This window comes from Budorcas taxicolor, chromosome 25, assembly GCF_023091745.1.
Source record: "Budorcas taxicolor isolate Tak-1 chromosome 25, Takin1.1, whole genome shotgun sequence".
In the NCBI taxonomy this organism is placed as follows: Eukaryota; Metazoa; Chordata; class Mammalia; order Artiodactyla; family Bovidae; genus Budorcas; species Budorcas taxicolor.
The window spans coordinates 3,309,716-3,329,010 of NC_068934.1; the positions used below are offsets into that span (position 1 = coordinate 3,309,716).

The 19,295-nt window shown below is 40.9% G+C and overlaps 1 protein-coding gene across 1 annotated transcript in view; it reads right to left on the bottom strand.

The window, feature by feature from the left end:
- The window catches only part of FAT3 (FAT atypical cadherin 3), a 646,809-nt gene extending 634,004 nt beyond the window's left edge, over positions 1-12,805 (bottom strand). Inside the window, exon 1 of the mRNA XM_052662057.1 lies at positions 9,517-12,805. Coding sequence (XP_052518017.1) covers positions 9,517-12,805 — 3,289 coding nt within the window. The remainder of the gene's footprint in view (positions 1-9,516) is intronic.
- Positions 12,806-19,295: the final 6,490 nt, after the last annotated feature.

The following is a 19,295-nucleotide window of genomic DNA, read 5'->3' on the forward strand; positions in this document are numbered from 1 at the left end:
GAAGCAACTTTGCACACACATAGGCACACTAGGGATCTAAGTGAGAATGAGCTGAAGATACATTAGGCTTGCATTTAATGGCTCACCATCAATGCCACATATAGACAAATTGTTACCAGCTGCCCAGGGTAGGAACGGCTTACCAAAAGCCTTTTCCTACCCATTGCACTGAAACAGCCAGTTCTGTAGTACGGACGTGACAGGACAGAGCTTGCATCACCACACAACCACAACCTGGGGTGACCAGTATAAGAATTACGGCCACTGGGGAGGAGAAATTAGGGACCAGAGGTACAGAGCCAGGAGCTAGCCTGTGGAAAATTCCCCAAACATTAGACATGCAAGCTTTTAATTGGAAGATTTGGTTCTGAGAGTTTTCTCCTGAAAAGAAGCATACAAATTTTAAGTGTACCATAAGTTATTTCTTTTGGTTGATTAGATTCTCAGAAATGGAAATTACTAGAATTGTTTTTTGTTTGTTTACAGAGCACAGACCTATAGCAGTCAGTTATTATTAACAGCAAGTAGATCTATAACAGTTTATATGAGAAATAAACTTGACAGAGTTTTTTTCAACTTTGACAGCAATGGAGAAAATACATATAGCACTATCAATAACAAGCTGTGTCTCTAGAAAAACATTTCTAAACTCTGAATAAAAAAAATTTCAATCAACCACACTGGGGGAAAAATAATCTTTCTGAACTTTTTATAGAAACAATTGTAAGATTATTATAAGAGGCAATCAAAGAAAAAATGCAACCAAAAAGTATACAGGAAAAAATGTATTAGAAATGTGTGGCAGATACTTTATAAAATACAAACAAAATATTATATAATTATAAATTGCATTTATATTTAAAATAAATATAAAAATATAAACAAAATATATTTTTTCTGAGATTTGTGATACATGTGTTTGTTGACTTTCAAACTCATGAATTACTGTTATTTCTTTCCTCATTCTAAGCAAATATAAAAACTTTGTAGTCATACTGTTTATACTTTTTTCTCGAAGAAGCCACCCAAATCATATGAGTTTCAAGCCTCATAAAACCTCGATCTATTTCTGGGGTTACGCATTCCTTGACAATTAAGCCTTGCTGATATATCATCATCAACTGACTTTAATGCTCTGGTTATCTCTCAGACTGTCTTTTCTCCAATTGGAATTTGTAAAAATCATCGCATAATGCCAAAGGCTGATGCCAAGGCCACAATGAACATGATAAATGGCCAGCACAAGGCTCTCACTTAGGTTATGTCACCTACGTATCCCACAGTTTGCAATTACATGCTTCTCTGTCTCTGCTACTCATCCTCGTCTTAAACATCTATGCATCTTCTTCAGCCCCAAAGCCTGCAGAGAACCTGCGTACTACATAAATGTGGCAAGGAAAGAAGGAAGAGGAGGGAAAAAGGGAGCAGAGAAGCAGCGAAAGCGAAGAGGTAGACTTTTAAGGAAGAAAGTGTAGAAAAAGAATTGAAAATGGTTTAAGCACTGTTTCATAGATTGTGCAGTTAAATCACAAAGCCTTTATGTTTTTACCATATCATCCGTGTGTGTGTGTGTATGTATATGTATGTGTGTGTGTGCTGACCTGTATACACCACAAATTTTTATCTTAATTCCTTCAATTGTTATTCAAATTTATTTAAACTTTTAGACTCAAAATATTTCTTATTCAATATATTATTTTATTTGGCATTATTCTCACCAGCATACTGCTTTTTAAAAGCAACATGAATGTTACCTATATTATGCAAATGAAAATCGGGGAATTTAATCACGCGGAGTTGTCCTAGAGGAGCCATTAAATCGTCAAATGTCCAAAGGAAAAATTTGGAGAGTCCTAGTATATTCAATAATTCGCGTATCAGTGCCCAGAATTTAATATAAATTGAATTGAATCCTACACACAACTCTTCGTAGATTCTGTCTGTCGATAAGACAAGCTTTCATAAAAACTGGCAAGCTAAAACTACAGACTGCAGCCCATTTTCATTTTCATTTCATTTTCTTTTCAATGAAACACAGTGAATATAGAGGCATCACATAAATATTTATCAAACTCTATAATTCTTCCAAATGTAATAATAAATGAAAGTATCCTTCAATGTGCATATAAAACACCTGCAAAAAAATTTTTTTAGAAGACTGAAATGAGATACAAGCTACCTGAAGCCACAAACAATAAATTTACCCCAATACCTCTTCCAGAGAGCCAGTAATACATGGAGCAATCATGATCATTTTCGTAACCTCTGCTTACTAGGCCTCTGAAATTTCATTCTTTGCTAACTGAAGAAGTAAATATCATTCAGCATCACCTAGCACTGAGGAAATCATGCTGCTGCTGACAGGAAGGGCCAGGTAAACTGTGGGAAACCTCTATTATTAAAACATAAAAGGAAGAATGGGTTCAGAGGAAAGACCACACAAGCTTCCAGATTGTTGGCTTGCCCCCCAGTGTGGATTTCCTCTTTATGCTGGTCATTATATTTATCATTTACTAGTTACATGGGGACAGTGGCAGCATAGAGTTGATACACAAGGCAGAAATAATCACAGATTTGAACCAAGGGTCCTCTATTAAAGCCTGAATTGCCTTCAGCCTACTGCTAAGAAAAGGTCAAGAAGAAGGCACCTGCTGAAAAGAGTAATGAAAGCATGCTGTTCATTATTTTCCAGAAGCTTCCACCCCTCCCTCCTGCCTGATTTACATGACAACTACTAGATTCATTTGAATGTCGTGGAGTGTTCAGAGCTCCTCCAGGAACATTATATTTCTCTCAGATAATTATGATCAAAAAGTCTAGAGCTAAAGGGTAAAAATCCAGAACCAAGAAAAGCTTCTGCTATCACTTGACCCTAACTTCATTCCTCTCCTTAACTTGCTCTGGTCCCAGGGGCAAATTTTGAGCCAAATTCAATGAATCTCTTTCGACCTAGATGGGTGGGGGATACAAATATCACCTGGAAAAAAGAATGAGGATGGGGATCACCATTTAGTCTGGAATTATCGTGAACTACACCAAATTTGCCGGGTAATATCTGTCTTACTCCTCAAATTGTCAAAAAGGAGTTGAAACAGCAAGTTTTCAGAAAAGAAGCTGGAACAGTTAGCAGCTGTCTATAAGAAAAAATATGATTTCCAATGCCTCTGAGTGTCAGAAAACGGAAGCTTATACTTTATGACATTATGCAAGAAACATGACCCTATGGAAATTACCCAGCTCTTTCAATATCTGACTTCTGCAATGATAAAAGGCTCCTCAAATTTTTAACAATACAAATGTTTCTCTTCCTGTTTTTGATTCACCCACTCTTGACACTTGATTAGAGTCTGCAAATAAAGAGTATTAGACTCAGCACTGGCAGCTAGCAAACAGTTCTTCATTTGAACTAACTAAATAAATGCTACATAGTTGCATATCTTTATTCTTTCCCTGGCCACCAGTTGAAATGAATTCTTCTCCCTATAAAAGATCAAGTATAGCATCTCAACATTGGAGAGCTAGAAAGATCCTGATCGCACTGGAGAAGACCCAGTCTGACACCTGTGGCCCTCTGTGTCACCGCGAACTGACCCAGTGCCTCCCATAAAGGTAGTGCCCAAACAACAACAGATTGTGAAGACAGCAGTGACCGCTGTCATATGCTATGTCAGGCTGCGTTATCATTCAGTAATGATCCATGCCTCTTCCTCCCTTTCTCTGTAAGAGAAGTAGTCTTCTCTGCCCCACATCGATATTCAACTTGATCCCAAGATGGTCTTTGGTCAATGGAGTGCAGACCAGTCTTGAGTTAAGACTTCAAGAGGCGCTGCAAGCTTCCATCAGCCTCTGGCACTCCTGACCTGACTTCGAGAACATCACAGCCCAGACACTGAGTACTCTCTTCAGCCTGGGTCCTGGAGTAGAAAAAACATGTCGAATAGATCGTAACTCACACTACACCCTGCAACAACCTCAACTATTTTGCCAGACCCAAGTGCAAGAAAAAAAAAATCTGCTTTTCTAAGCCACTGAAATTTTTTGATTGTTTGTTACACAGCAATAATACAGAAAACCTGACTAATACATACACTTAGCAAGGTTATAGTGGCAGACTGCAGTAGAAAAGAAGGGGACTAACATGAGATTTGGAGTCCACGTCACTAGACTGTCAATTCCAGCTCAGACAACTCCCAAATGCTTGACCCCAGTTAGGCAAATCTCACTGAACCCCACCTTGCTGGATTAATGTATCAATTAGAAAGTACCTACAAAGCACCCAGCACAGTGCCTAGCGAAAAACAGGTACTTGATAAATGGATCAATAATATAATCAGTAATAGTGAATGGTAAAATATCTTCCAAATTATCCATGATTAATATTCTGAACTGAAAACTATTTGGATTAAATATTTCTTTAATACCAGCTAAATAAAACAGTGAAAGTCATTGTAGCTTACAAAAGTATCTAACAGAAAATTATAGTTTAAAATGTACAGTGTACTCTATCTAAACCTTCTAAAACTTCTGAGTAGCCAAGAATATGAATTTTTATCGTGTCAAAGAATAAGAATGTGTTCTTTGTGAAGGAAAAAAAAAATGACTAAATTGCATGTTCCATCTTCCAGACTGGTCACTGGTCATTTAAAATGTGATTGAATCCGCTGTAGTTGCAGGCCCCTCAGCTAATCTATTTACTGTGAATGTTATTAAACATTTATAAGTGCCTGTACATGGTAAAAAACTCCAAAGGTATGGTTTTGTTCCCTGAGTTCCAAAATAGTAAAGAACATAACACTACTAAAGTATAAGTGATAGTCGCTCAGTCGTGTCCAACTCTTTGCAACCCCATGGACTCTTCCGTCTAGGGAATTCTCCAGGCAAGAATACTGGAGTGGGATGTCATTCTCTCTCCAGGGGATCTTCCCAACCCAGGGACCGAACCCGGGTCTCCTGCATTGCAGGCAAAGTCTTTACAATTTGAGTCACCAGGGAAGCCCCTAGAACACTAAGTGAATCAACTAATCCCAGCATAAGCTGATTCACAAAACAGGAGCACTGCAGTTACTAAAGCATATAAATAGATTTTTGATTCATCAGGAAAGCATTCAGAAAACTATCACTACTAATGAGTAATAGAAGATTTATTGGGGTTGGAAAGCTTGCTTAAAAAAGAAATTCATCCAAAACATGAGTTCAATTCCCCGCCTTTCCAAAGAATAAGGAAAAGGAATTTATAGGAAAGAATCTGTAAACATACTCTAAAGAGCCCAGGTAAATTTAGGGCAGTGTTTCCGAACCACATGCAGAAGAACAGCTTGAAGAGCTCACGTGAAGATTCTTAGGCTCCCATCCCAGAGCAACGGAATCAGAATCCTTGGGAATCAGGCCTGGGGATCTGCATTGCGAACAAACTTTCTAGCTGATTCACGTGCATGCAGAAGCTTGAGACCCATGAATCCATGCAAGCTATGACACAAGCTTTGGCAGGAGCTTTCAAGGTTCCTGAAAGACCAAACTCCAAACAAGTTTAAGCCGTTTTATGCCTGGGGGTCAAATGAAGAGCAGAGTTCAGACTTCAGACCCAGTAACAGTAGTAGGGCTAAACAGCCATCCATTCATTCTGCCAGCGGCTCAAGCCATGATTTTTAGCGGTTGCAGGCAGAGCTGATGGATCATTCAATAGGAGCATAAGCCAAACAGTACAAAGGGATGGCTTCTCTTATTGCTCCTACATTTGCCAAACTTATCCCCAACCTTACCATCCCCTGGCACAAGTTGAGGCAATCATTCCTCGTCAGCTTCTTAGGGTGGGATGTTAAAATCTACAAGAAGCGAGATGGAAGAAAGATGGCTAAGAATATTACCATATGGGAACTGTAATCTTCATTAAAACATTTCAACATCAAGTCCAAGCCTCTTTTCTGATAACCAGAGAAAAACATAGTTTTATTTCCTTAAACAGGGAAACCATATGAAATATAAAGGAGAAAAAGAAATAGTCACTGTAGTTTTAAAACTAAGTAATTCTCTAGGAAGTTAAATCAGAACCATGGCTAATGAATGCAAAGAACAGAGTACTGAGTTAAGACTGAGAGGAAATGGTTCTAGATATATCCTCAAAACAGGTACATGACTTTACATAATGCACCCAGCTACTCTTTACCCCAGAGGAGTTAATGACCTAAGAAAAGAGATTAAGTCACAAAGCAATGTCAAAATGAAAGTGACATTTTTATCACTTATGGCAAAATTTGTTTATGCAATCCAGAATATAAGGAAACAAAGGCAAAACAGTGAGCTGACTTTTCAACAGAGGCAAAAGACACCAAACTCCTGAAGTCAAAACACTAATTGAAAAATGTACACGCACCCCAATGCTCACAGCAGCACTGATTACAACAGCCAAAGCAGGGAGGCCACCTGCACACCCGCAGACAGATGAACAGGTAAGGAGGAGAGATGAGTGGATAAAGAAAGGTGAGTGGAGTGTTACTCTGTCATGAAAACCATGAAATGAGGCCATCTGCAGCAACACGGCTGGACCTAGAGATTGTCACACTAAGTGAACTAACAAAGACAAAGGCCATATGATATCACTCACGCGTGGAATCTAAACAGATAATACAGATCAACTCATTTATAAACAGAACCAGATATAGAAAGCAAATTTATGGTTACCAAAGAGGAAGGCGGGTAGAGGATAAACTGGGAGTTTAGGATGAACAGATGCGCGCTACTCTACATACGCTGTGCCGTGCTTAGTCACTTGGCTACGTCTGAGTCTTCGCAAGCCCATGGACTATATTCACAACAGATAAGGAAGGACCCACTGTATACACAGGGTACTATACTTGATACCTTGTAATAACCTAGCATGGAAAAGAATGTGAATAGGGATAGAATATATATATGTATGTATGTATGTATATACATATATATCAGAGAAGGCAATGGCACCCCACTCCAGTTCTCTTGCCTGGAAAATCCCATGGACGGAGGAGCCTGGTAGGTTGCAGTCCATGGGGTCGTGAAGAGTCAGACATGACTGAGCGACTTCACTTTCACTTTCATGCACTGGAGAAGGAAATGGCAACCCACTCCAGTATTCTTGCCTGGAAAATCCCAGGGATGGGGGAGCCTGGTGGGCTGCCGTCTATGGGGTTGCACAGAGTCGGACATAACTGAAGCGACTTAGCAGCAACAGCAGCATACATATATATAATTGCAAATCAACTATACTTCAATAAAAATAATTTATATAAAGAATTATAAAACCAGCTATAGCATCAAATAACTATACACACATTTTCTGCAGTAATACCCAAGATGGAAACAGAACAGTACAAACTGGGAAAGTCTAGGCCACTCTCACCAAACTGCTCCTGCTCTTGCCTGCATCAAGCGACACCAAGGGGAAACTTCCTAATAGAGCAACCCCCTGTGGCTTGATGCAGCCATTAGGCTGAAGTGGTTACTCATTCAGCCTGATACCTTACTGTTGACCTACCTACCTATATCCACCTCAGTCCCAAAGGGAAGCTTCTCACGCTGGAGAAGCACACAAACAATGGGACCGCAAGGGGAGAGGATGGCGATTAACGGCTGGTGCCAGCCATCTCTGAGCTCAGGACTCTAAGGATTTTGACACACATTTAACACTGTACTCTTACAAATGTTAGATCAACACCAAACTCAAGTGTCTCTAGAAACAAGCAAGGAAGCCCGTGCTTGTCTTTAGACTGGAGATTGCAGTGTACACCACAGTTACTGAGAGCTAAACTTGAAACTAGGCTCCAAGTTATGTATCTTCTCTGAATATTGGTTCATGAATTGAGTATTAAGATTAATGGGACTATTGGAAGAATTAAATAAGACTTGACTATAAAACCCTTCATACAGTATGTTGCCCATTGCAAGCACTCAACGAAGCCATTACTGTTAATAGTAAACTAGTAGCACAGAAAAGACCCTCAGTAAAGATCACTACTTTTCCTTTCTCATTTTGTATTTCCAAGGTAAAAATACATCCTAACTGAATGACAAGTTACATATAAAAGATAGAGTATATGATTAAATCAGAACCCAGTTTTCCTGACATTTACCTTTTCCTTCTTTGTGGCTATGGAATCAGTTTTATGGTTTATACTGGCCGTAATCAGAAATCACATGTTAAAAATTTACAATTTAAAGTTTAAATCTGTGATGGTACAGAGAGTTTTGCTACTTCTATCCAATATTGAAACAGCTTCTCAAGCCCTTTTTCTGGTATAACTACTGTAAACTAGGATCCTTATGACAACCCCTTCCCACTACCTGTTTTCATGATCGTCATCAGCATCATCACCGTCTTCCTTACTGGGAACAAAACACCTTGTGAGTGTTGTAGAAAATACTTTCCTGGATCCAAATGTGTCCCCGCAAATGAAGAGCGCCAACAGTACCATTCACACGGGAATAGAGAAGACGGAGCCCCTGTCTTGAGACGTCTACAACCTAGAGAAGACTAGAAAAAGATACTTTGGGGACTTCCCGAGTGGTCCAGCACTGGCCTCCCAATGCTGGAGGCCCAGGTTGGTCAGGGAACTAGATCCCACAGGCCACAGCACAAGATCCCACGTGCTGCAACTGAGGCCTGGTGCAGCCATGTAAATAAATAAAAATAAATACTAAAAAAAGAAAAAGTTACTCTGCTGATCAAGGCATGCGCACACGTGCGCGCGCGTGCACACAGACACATACACACACACACAGCCAAGCACCTGTTTAAAGGCAAATAATGACAATAAGAATAGAAATAAAATAACTATCTGTAGCTATGATGATATGTAAATCAACAGGTAGGGGACAACAAAAATATCAGGACAATTTTGTCCCACATCTTAAAATGTTTCTATAAACTGTAAATTCTTACAGGTAAAATCTTAAAACCATTTTTTAAAATAAATAAAATCCACAGCATGCCTCCTCTAGTCTATCATGAAAGTATTTGTAGAAGGATGCCTCCATGTATCAATGCGGCTGATACAGTGCAAACGCCTGTCAGTCAAGGGCCAGAGGTGCCTATGAGACCCCAGAGACAAGCAACTAATGCCAGATAACTTCAGCAAAGCCTGTCTGTAGAGGGAAACAAGAGCCACTTGAAAACTCATTTCACACTACTAATGTAAAGCCAATGCAAATATAATTTAGTTTATCAGGACCCTTAATTTAGTGAAGGTCCTGAGTACACTCAACAGAGGTGAGAATTACCTATGCTTATCAGAAGATAACCTAGTGACAGCGTGGCTGGACAGGAAAGAAACCAGGGACTCCCACTGAAAACCACCGGCTCTCATGTATAAAGAGGTCTTCTTACAAGTCAGTGCATTCTAAGGAAAAGCTCTGACTTGGTCACCTCTGCACCAGTGCAACCTCATCTGTCATTCCACTTGAGTTCAAGAATAGCCCTTCACTTTCCCAGTGTTGACAACTGAAGAGACGTGAAACAACACTGCTGGCACAAAACTGGAAACTTACCACTCTCGTCATCAATATTGAACCTTCCAAGACCACTGCCATCCCTGATGGAGTACTGGATCTCCCCATCCCTCCCCGAGTCCTCATCGTGGGCAGTCACCTGCAGCACGCTGGTTCCAATCCGTGAGTTCTCTTTTACAGAGCCAACAACAGCAAAGTCCGGGAAATAGGGAGTATGGAGGTTTTCGTTGACATCCACCACTTCCACCTCCACAAAGGACACAGATGACAGCGAGACAGGCCGCCCTTTGTCCTTGGCCCGAACTGTGAGGTTATAGAACTGCTGCTTTTCATAGTCAAGCTCCCTGCTCAGGCGGATGGTGCCACTTGCTTTATCTATTTCAAATCTCCCATTGTAATCATTGACCAAAGAATAGCGCACTTGACCCCCCAGTCCCAGATCTGGGTCATGGGTCTCCAGCCAAGCAATGACAGTGCCAACAGGGAGGTCTTCAAGGACCTTCACACTGTAGCTACTGGGAATGAAAGCTGGGGAGCAGTCATTGACATCATCCAAGAAAACCTTCAGGGTGACAACAGAAAAGAGCTGCTGGCCACTTTCTGCCTTGTCTCTGGCTTCTATTTTCAAAGAATAGTTCGCTTTGGACTCCCGGTCCAATTGGTCCACTATATACACGATTCCAGTGGAGCTATTGATGGCAAATTGTTGTGTATCTGTCAAGACTGAGTAAGTCACTTCACCATTAGAACCCAAATCTTTGTCACTGGCTTCCACTTGAATAATCTCAGCACCAATACTTGAACTCTCAAGAATGTTAACCGAATAACTGTCTTGAATAAAAATCGGGCTATTGTCATTGGCATCCTCCACGTTGATGGTAAGCAACCTCCATGAGGACTTTTGTGGGTTCCCTAAGTCATAGATGGTGATGTTAAGGAGATAGAGGTCTCTGTGCTCTCGATCCATGGGCATAAGGACTTGAAGTTGCCCAGTCTCCATATCAATATTAAAACAGCTATCCATATTCCCATCAGATATTGTAAATAGCACCTTCCCATTGAAGCCAGAGTCGGCATCATAGGCTTTAATCTTCAGGATGTTAGCACCAACTGGCAGATTCTCCTTCACAGCCACATCAGAAGGAAATGACTTGTCAAAACGTGGTCCCTGTCGGTTAACTGAATAAAAGTCAAGAAATCCATCTTCTAGATTCAGTTTCCCATTTGCTTTAGCCTTAATGAGGAGCTTCTCTGCCAGCTTCTGAGCCACACGAGTTTCTCGGCAACTGAAGCTCTTTGAAGACACCTTCCCATGTAGGACTGAAATGTTAACAGACATGGGGTCCGCAAGATTCTCTCCATCAGTGGCTGTAATCCTGAGGGCAAAATTTCCATTTGTAATGCCAGAATTCATCAGTGACTTTTTAAGCTGCAAAACACCAGAGTCTGGGTTTAAATAAAAGAAACCAAGTTCGTTTCCAGAGATGATTTTGTACTTTACAAGCTCCAGCTCGTCATTATCGATCGCTGAGACAGCTGTGATATGACCCCCAACTGGAAAGTCATAGGAGATCACTCCCTGGCAAGCCACTTTTTCAAAGAGGGGGCTGTTGTCATTGACATTTCCGACTCGAATAGTCACATTGACCTCACTCTCGTGGCGGTATGGCGAGCCCCAGTCAGAGGCTCTGACGATGAACCTGTACGTTTCTGGAGAGGATTCAAAGTCCAAGTCTTCAGTGGTGCTGATGATGCCTGTAAACTGGTTAATGGCAAACGGCAACACGTTCAAGCTGGCAATACTGTAGGTGATGTACCCATTTTCTCCTTTATCCTTATCAGAAGCTGAAACTGTCAGAACGCTTGTTCCCACGGGAACACTCTCATTCACAAATGCCTCATACAGCAGCTGCTGAAATTCTGGGGTGTGATCATTGGCATCTTCTATGCTGATGGTGACTTGTGTTTTTAAATCTCCTTCTTTATTTGTCACCCCCAGTCTATAAACCTCCTTCTTAATGGTATTCAGTGGCTGTGCGGTGACGATCAGACCTGACCGGGGATTGATTGTGAAGTACTGGGCATCCTCTCCAGGGGATAATCTGTACTCCACATCTAGTGGTTCGGGACTTAATTTTACTATAGCAACCACAACACCAGGAGGGGAAAATTCACTAATGCTCACTTCGTACACTTCTTTCTCAAATCTAATTGGAACAGTGTCTCTTTTGGGGTTGGCGATGTGGACTACCTTGACTGCTGAAAATTTCTGAGGTGACCCCTTGTCTTTGGCTTGAAGAGTGAGGTTGTAGCCATAGGGAAAGCTCTCCCAGTCAACCGGCTTCTTCTCCTTAATCCTGTACTCATTCACCCACTTTCCTTCCTTGGCCAGGAAGAACTGGTCTAAAGGGTCCCCAGCCACAATGGAAACAGACTCAATCTCTCCATTGGCCCCTTCATCGAGGTCTTCGGCTGTCACCACCGCGTATACAGGCTCTGTGTCCAATGAGAAAGGAACATGAGCGACCACGTGGAGAGTAGGGGCATGCTCGTTTACCCGTTCAACATGAACATAAAGCTTGGCAGTGCTGCTCACTCCATTATTCCCATACAGCTTCATTCCCCGGTCCACGGCCAAGATCTCCAGATCGTATCTGCTCTTTTCATCATAATTTAATCGTCCACTTAAGGAGATGACCCCGCTCGTGGGGTGGACTGAAAAGAGCTCAACTTTGTTCTTGAAGTAGTAGTAGAATTCGCCATTGGAACCGATGTCTGCATCTGTCGCCGTCACCTGGGCAACACTAGTCCTTAGTGGTGTGTTTTCTGCGATTGTAACTGAGTAGGTTGTGGGTGAAAATAAGGGTCTCAGGTCATTCATATCTAAAACCTGTATGCTCACTTTGGTCCATGCTTCCAAATCCTCACCTCGGACAGAGCCTTTGACTATCAATAAATAATTGTCCTGAATTTCCCTGTTCAATATGGCGGAATTGCCACCTTTAGTTCTTATTCTGAGAAAACAGAAATCTGCAATGATGACTTCCTCGGCTTTGAAAAAGCCTTCCTCGTCTCCAGACACTATTCTGTATTTGATGTCCCAGGACAGATCGATCAAGGTGACGCCCATGCGACTCTGGCTGTTGACGTAAGTCCTTGCTGCCGAGTTCTCGTACACGGTAGCATTATAAATGGAATGCGTGAAGTGGAAACCCAGGGCTCCGGTCCCAGGCAGCCCCTGAGAGAGTGTAGCCAAAAGCTTGAGAAGCAGGAGAATGAGGCAAGAGGGAGGCCGTGTGCCCACACAGTATCCCATAGTTATATCCATCACATCATACTTCCATCCTGGAGGGGAAAAACAGAGAGAGAGAAGAGATAAATTAACCTAGAGGAACATGAGAGAAGGAACAGAAGCAACTATTATGAAACAGTGTGTTTTGAAAACTTTATTATAAAATCTTTTTACTAAAACATCAATACAAGAAAAAAAAGTAGAACACTCCCCACTATTAGATGACAAGGAATTAAAAATCACTAGGATTTATACCTATCATGCCCGATTTTTTTGAGTGACACTTCTACAGTGCTGATAGGATTGACTGTTCACTGGTGTAAGCTTTCTTGTATTCTGAAGGTCAGTTTAGAAATACATACTGCAAGGCTTAAGAAGTTCATTTACCGCTGACATAATATTAAATTCTAGGCAATTATCCTAAGCAAATAATTAGACATGTGTACATTTACAGGACAGTTTAAAACACAACAATTGAAAAAATATTAATGCTTATCAATTGAAAAGCAAATACTTTGTGGCACATTTTAGAAAACAAAATACTATGCAGCCATTAAAAATAAGGACTAAAAAGGTATGTATTTTCAGGTATAGTAAAAATATAATACTACATGGAAAAAAGACCATAAAACAGTATATGTGATATGATTCTATTATGACTTAAACATTTACATATAAACTGCATTTTTATCTTTAAAATGAATTAACTATGTTGTGAGTTTGGGGAGCATCTTGTATCTTCTAATATTTCTTAAATCAACATTGTACATCAATGGTTGTGTAATTACTTTTTATAATTAGGATCTTTAAAGAAATGTATTCCAAGTATTACCATCTCTGTTGTGTTGAATTTTAAACCGATCAAGAGTTAGGCATAATCCAATACAATGAAGATTAACAAAATATCATGTAACAAACCAAGCAGGGAGGACCATCCCTAAGGAGTTACCTGATCTAAGCGATATTCACGAGTGGACTGTGCCTCTCAGAACAAGAGAGGTAAGGAAGATTTTGTGCAAGGAAAATTTAAAGGATGACAAGAGATTTATCTTCTTATGAGTAATTGAAGGAATTACTTCCAATTATTTTTATCAGCTACTATTAAATTTCCACAGTCACCACAGCTCTATGACTGTGTAGAAGAAAAGATTAACAATATTTTCCTATTTTAACTGTAAAATCTGTCAAGTGCTTTAAAAACAGAGAAGGGGAATGTTATTTAACAGGAAAGAGCTTTCTATTTATATGCTTTGGCTCAGATTTTTAGAACAACCAAATGTATGAGTTCTTCCACCAAGACATACTCACCAGACCCTCACATTTCCTTTCTCTGTCTCTTCTATGGGAAACAGAATGGAAGAGAAGAGGAGAAAGGAAAGGAACCCTTCTGCAGGCATTCTGTGACTTAGCTGCTTTGTTACATTTAATCCTCGCAACAACCTAAAGTACTACAGAACCCAACTACATGTTAGAAAACTGAAAGCTAGAAGACTGTTAACCCACTTGGCTGGAACACTGGCCCATCTAGTTTCTAGCAGCAGAGCAGCATCTCAAACCCTGGTCTTTTCTGCTCCAAAATTTTTCCCATCACACCATCAGTCTTCCTAAATTCTCTGTCAACATAAGCAAGAATAAAATTATTAACACTTCCCAGAAGCACATATTACTTTAATTCTACGGAACTAGTCAGTATTTATCACTGATGGAAAAACATAAAACTCACCCAGCTTCTCTATTTGGTTACCTCCATTCTGGTTTTAAACTAGTTACAGTCACTGATTGTAAGCTGAAAAATCCCCCGGGGAAGTTTAGCATCTTCAAATATTACCAAGTATTTCTATAGCTTATAAAAATATCCATGGTTGGCAAGGCACATATTATTATAATTTTTTGTAGATAATAACATCAAACCTCACTTTCCTAATATTAGAACTCAGACTCTCTCCACACTCCACAATGCTTTCTCATTTTTTCCCCAATTCTGCCTTCCAGGAAAATCTCATAAGTGAAATTCTGGGCCTGCATTTGCTTAGTTCTACCTGAGAAGGAAATACGCCTTGCTGCTATCATCAGATGCAGCATCTAGGAGACACTGAATAGGCAAGCAAAAACAGTACAGTTTAATATAGGAATTTAATAAGCAAAATAAAGACTAAAAATAAAACATGCTGATGTAATGACCTTTTGTATAAGAAGTTAATTTCACAGGCAGTTCCTCTCGCTGTCTGTCCTTGGGAAATGCTCCATGTGCTAAGTTATGTGCGGAGAAGCAGCTTGGAAGCAGAAGTTCAAATATCCCTCCCAGGAGAGTGAACCCCAGGGGATCAGTGCAACTGGGGGTACCTCTCTGTGGAGCACCTCTCTGTGGAGCACACTCAGCTGAAGGAAGGGATCCTTAGGGATTACAGATAGAAACCAGGAGAAGCTTTAATAAGAACCCACACGACTTAAGAGACTCTTTCAGTTCACCATCTGAGAATGCTTCAAAATGGAAGAGGCATTTTCGCGTCCACTATGAACACAGTGGAAGGAGATGGGTGTTCATAAGAGAGTAACTGAAGGCACGCACACTCTCTTAAGGTAGAAAAGAGGGCACTCCCAGCATCTCCAGGAAAAGGCAGATTCTGTTTCTGCCTCGTTACCTACTCACCAGTGCTCCCTGGTGGCTCAGACAGTAAAGAATCTTTCTGCAATGCAGGAGACCCAACTTCGATCCCTGGGTAGGGAAGATCCCCTGGAGGCAGGAATGGCAACCCACTCCAGTCTTCTTGCCTGGAGAATTCCATGGACAGGGGAGCCTGGCAGGCTACAGTCCATGGGGTCTCCAAGAGTTAGACATGACTGAGTGATTAACACTTTCATTTTTTCAACAGAGTCTATGTCCAGCGCACTTCCTGTGGTTTTACCAATACATCACCCAAGGAATCTGGACTCTTCGGTCACCAGAGAAGAAAACCACTCCAATGGTGAAAACAATTCAACTAAAGTTTTCTTAGTCTGTCCCCACATTTCCACCCTAAGCCCAGCCTGAAGGAAACCTGTCAGAATGCGCCCAAACTGGACACCATCCTATTCCCAGCATCGATACCAGCACGTACCAAGAACCATGTACCACGAAGAAGGTATACCGTACTGGTGTACTGAACACAATACTCTTTCTAAAGTTTTTATCAAATTTGTTACAATATTGCATTTGGTTTATGTTTTGTTTTTTTGGCTGTGAGGCATATAGGGTCTTAGCCCTCCAACCAGGGATCAAACCACACCTCATGCATTGCAAGGCAAAGTCCTAACAACTGGATGGCCAGGGAAGTCCCCGCTAAACACAATATTAAGGGAGGAAAGTAAATAGAGACCCAGAGGCCTGTAGTATGTTCAGCTCCCAAATCCTCCAAATGAGCACATCTTACTTCAGGAAAGAGAATCAAGAAATTATACAAATTCAAAGGAGGCTGAAGGGCTTCCTGGGTGGCACTAGTGGTAAAGAAAGAAAAAGTGAAAGTTAAGTCGTTCGGTTGTGTCCGAGTCTTTGCAACCCCATGGACTATAGCACACCAGGCTCCTCCATCCATGGGATTCTCCAGGCAAGAATCCTGGAGTGGGTTGCCATTTCCTTCTCCAGCCTGCTAATGAACCAGCCTGCCAATGCAGGAGACACAAGAGATGCGGGTTTGATCCCTGGATCAGGAAGAACCCCTGGAGAAGGGAATGGCACCCTACCCCAGTATTCTTGCCTGGAGAACCCCGTGGACAGAGGATCCTGGCGGGCTACAGTCCATGGATTGCAAAGAGTTCAACATCACTGAGGGCCTGAGCACACACACATATAAAGGAGGCTAAAAGATTATCTGTTTCACTCTCTTGAGTTTAAAGGTGAGGAAACTGCTGCCCCAAAATAGGATGAGATCCCCTAATATAAGGTCTCAGATCTCCCAGGTTCTAGACAATATCTAGTGGAAAAGTTTGCCAACTGAATAGTAATTCAGTTTCCTTTCAGTTTTATTATAAATTTCACTCTGTGGTTTATCATCATTTTGCAGTCATCTTTGTTTTCTAACATCTTATTACTCCCCCTAGAGTTACTCCCTCCTCTAAGTAGTTAACTGTTTATAAATAAACACTTCAGTGCCCTGGGGGAGAGTTACTTTTACAAACCCTTCTGGTGAATCCGTCAAAACAAAAAATGTTGTCATAATATGAAAAAAAAAATCATTCATTTTAACTATTTGAAAATGATATTTTGCATATTGAGTTTATTTTTTTAAGCAAGATACACTGCTGGAATATTTTTCTTATAAAGCAGAATTAATTATCTTAAATGCAAATGAAAAGACTTTCAAACTACACTGAAATCAGATTGTATTCTTGTGTTCTAAAATCTGGATTTAACTTCAAAACCCTGAGCAGGACTGAGTTGTCAACTTCAGTTGTTAAAACAAAACTATCTCATGAGGATTTAGTATTTTTAGTTTTGTTAAAAAAAAAAAAAAAAAAAGAACCCTATATGGCACAAATTAATTCAAAAGCTTGCAGTTTTCTTCATCAATTTAGAAAATAAAGGAGTGCCAGAAGCGAGAAATTCTTTAAAATTCTGTAAAGTAAGTATTAAAATAAGACTTTGGCTTCCTTTTTTTAGTATGCAAAGATGACTGTTAAGATGTTTTCTTAAAAAAAAAAAAAAAAAAAGAGTTCAGCTTTTCCACATTGGGGACAAGCTATTTGTGAACCCTGAGTATGAGAGTGATGGTGTTTGAGAAGCCCTGCACATTGATTTATTTTACTGCTTCTGGATTACTTTAAAGAAAGCACTTAGTTCCCAACCTCGGAGCCTATTTTCTACGACTTAGTAACATAATCAATAATTTTTGATATAATCTCTGAAGAGATCATCGAGTCATCAATCTTGGAGACATTTCCTTTCCAGAGGCAGCGCGGCGTGCCTCACCGCCCAGCCCTGTCCGCTTGGATGGAGGTTCTCAGGCTGGGCTGCAGAAGGGCAGGCTGTTTCCTTTCCAGGGATGAAAAAACACCACAGACCCCAGGGCAGAGAACAGCTCTTATAAAAGCCACCTCTCTGTGAGCCTTGGCTCAGAGCGAGTCTCAGCTTGCTTGGGGAACCTGGGGAAGCTCCCTTTTGCCACCATTAAACTGGGCTCCTGAAACAGCTGGGATTTCTGAACAGTAGAACAGCGCTTTAGAAAAGTGTTCTATTTTTACTCCATCTCTTCCTATCTTACAGATTTTTGAAAGGGGTTGATAGGCCAGACAGAGATGGTACTTGGGGAATGAGCTCTGAGAGCCTATGAGACAAAGTCAGTATCCGAAGGGCTTCCCCTTCACAGGCATACTTGACCAAGATGCCTTATGTGAGAAATGCAAAGGAAGCTCAGGTGAGGCCTGTGACTGAGCCCGGAACCTGTGCCAACCCTGTGTGTACAGCGGTTCCAGAACACACACTCTGGTGCCTGACCATCTGGGTCTGAATCCCAGCACTGCTCTTGAGTAGCTGTGTGACCTTGGGCAAGTTATTTAATCTGTCAGCGCCTCGCTGTCTTCAATTATACAATGAGAACGATAGTGCCCACTGAATTGGATTTGAGTTGATAAATATAAAGCACTTAAAACAGTCCATGGCACGTGGTAAGGTTCAACGGCTATCCATTAACATCATTAGCTAAGGCAGTTTTTAGAGAGGACACAAATCTGTGAGTCACAAATGTAGGATAAGGGAGGAAATTCACAACCTATGCTGACATTTTCTTTTTCAACAAGAGAATCCACATCAAAGGTAAAGGAAAGGATTACTTTTTTACTAACAGCAAAGGGCCACTCCATGAGACCCAAAGGTGGCTTTGCCACTTACTGGCTGGGTGACTTTGGGGTAACACTTAAAGCTTTTCCAATAGGGCTTATCTTTAAAATAGGGGGCTTATAGCATTTCCCACTCTCATGAAACAGGCTTACAACTGTGTTGGGCACACAGTAAATGTTACACAAATATGAACTGGCATTACAGAAAGTCCCCTACACACGAACGAGTTCCGTTCTGAAGCACCTTCGTAAGTCCAATCTGTTCATTAGTCCAAGTTAGCTTAGGTACCCAAGTGACACAGTCAGCTATACAGTAATGTAACAGAATAGGTTCATTAATACTTTTCACACACATAATATGTACATAAGAAACAAACATGAAAACTAAGGACAACATGTTTCATATAATAACACAGTACCTTGAAAAGTGCAGTAGTACAGTGCAACGGCTGGCATACAGGGGCTGGCACACAGGTTCACATCTTTGAAAATTTGTACCTCAAAGGTTTTATGTAGAGGACTACTGTATAACTATTAAAGCGTTCATAAGAAGGGATACGAAGCAGAAAGTAACTGAAAACTGGGAAAAGGAAACAGGGTCAAGAAGAAGACCATCCATGGAGTATGTGCATGCTGAGTCACTTCAGTCGTGTCTGACTCTTTGTGCCTCTATGGACTGTAGCCCACTAGGCTCCTCTGTCCATGGGATTCTCCA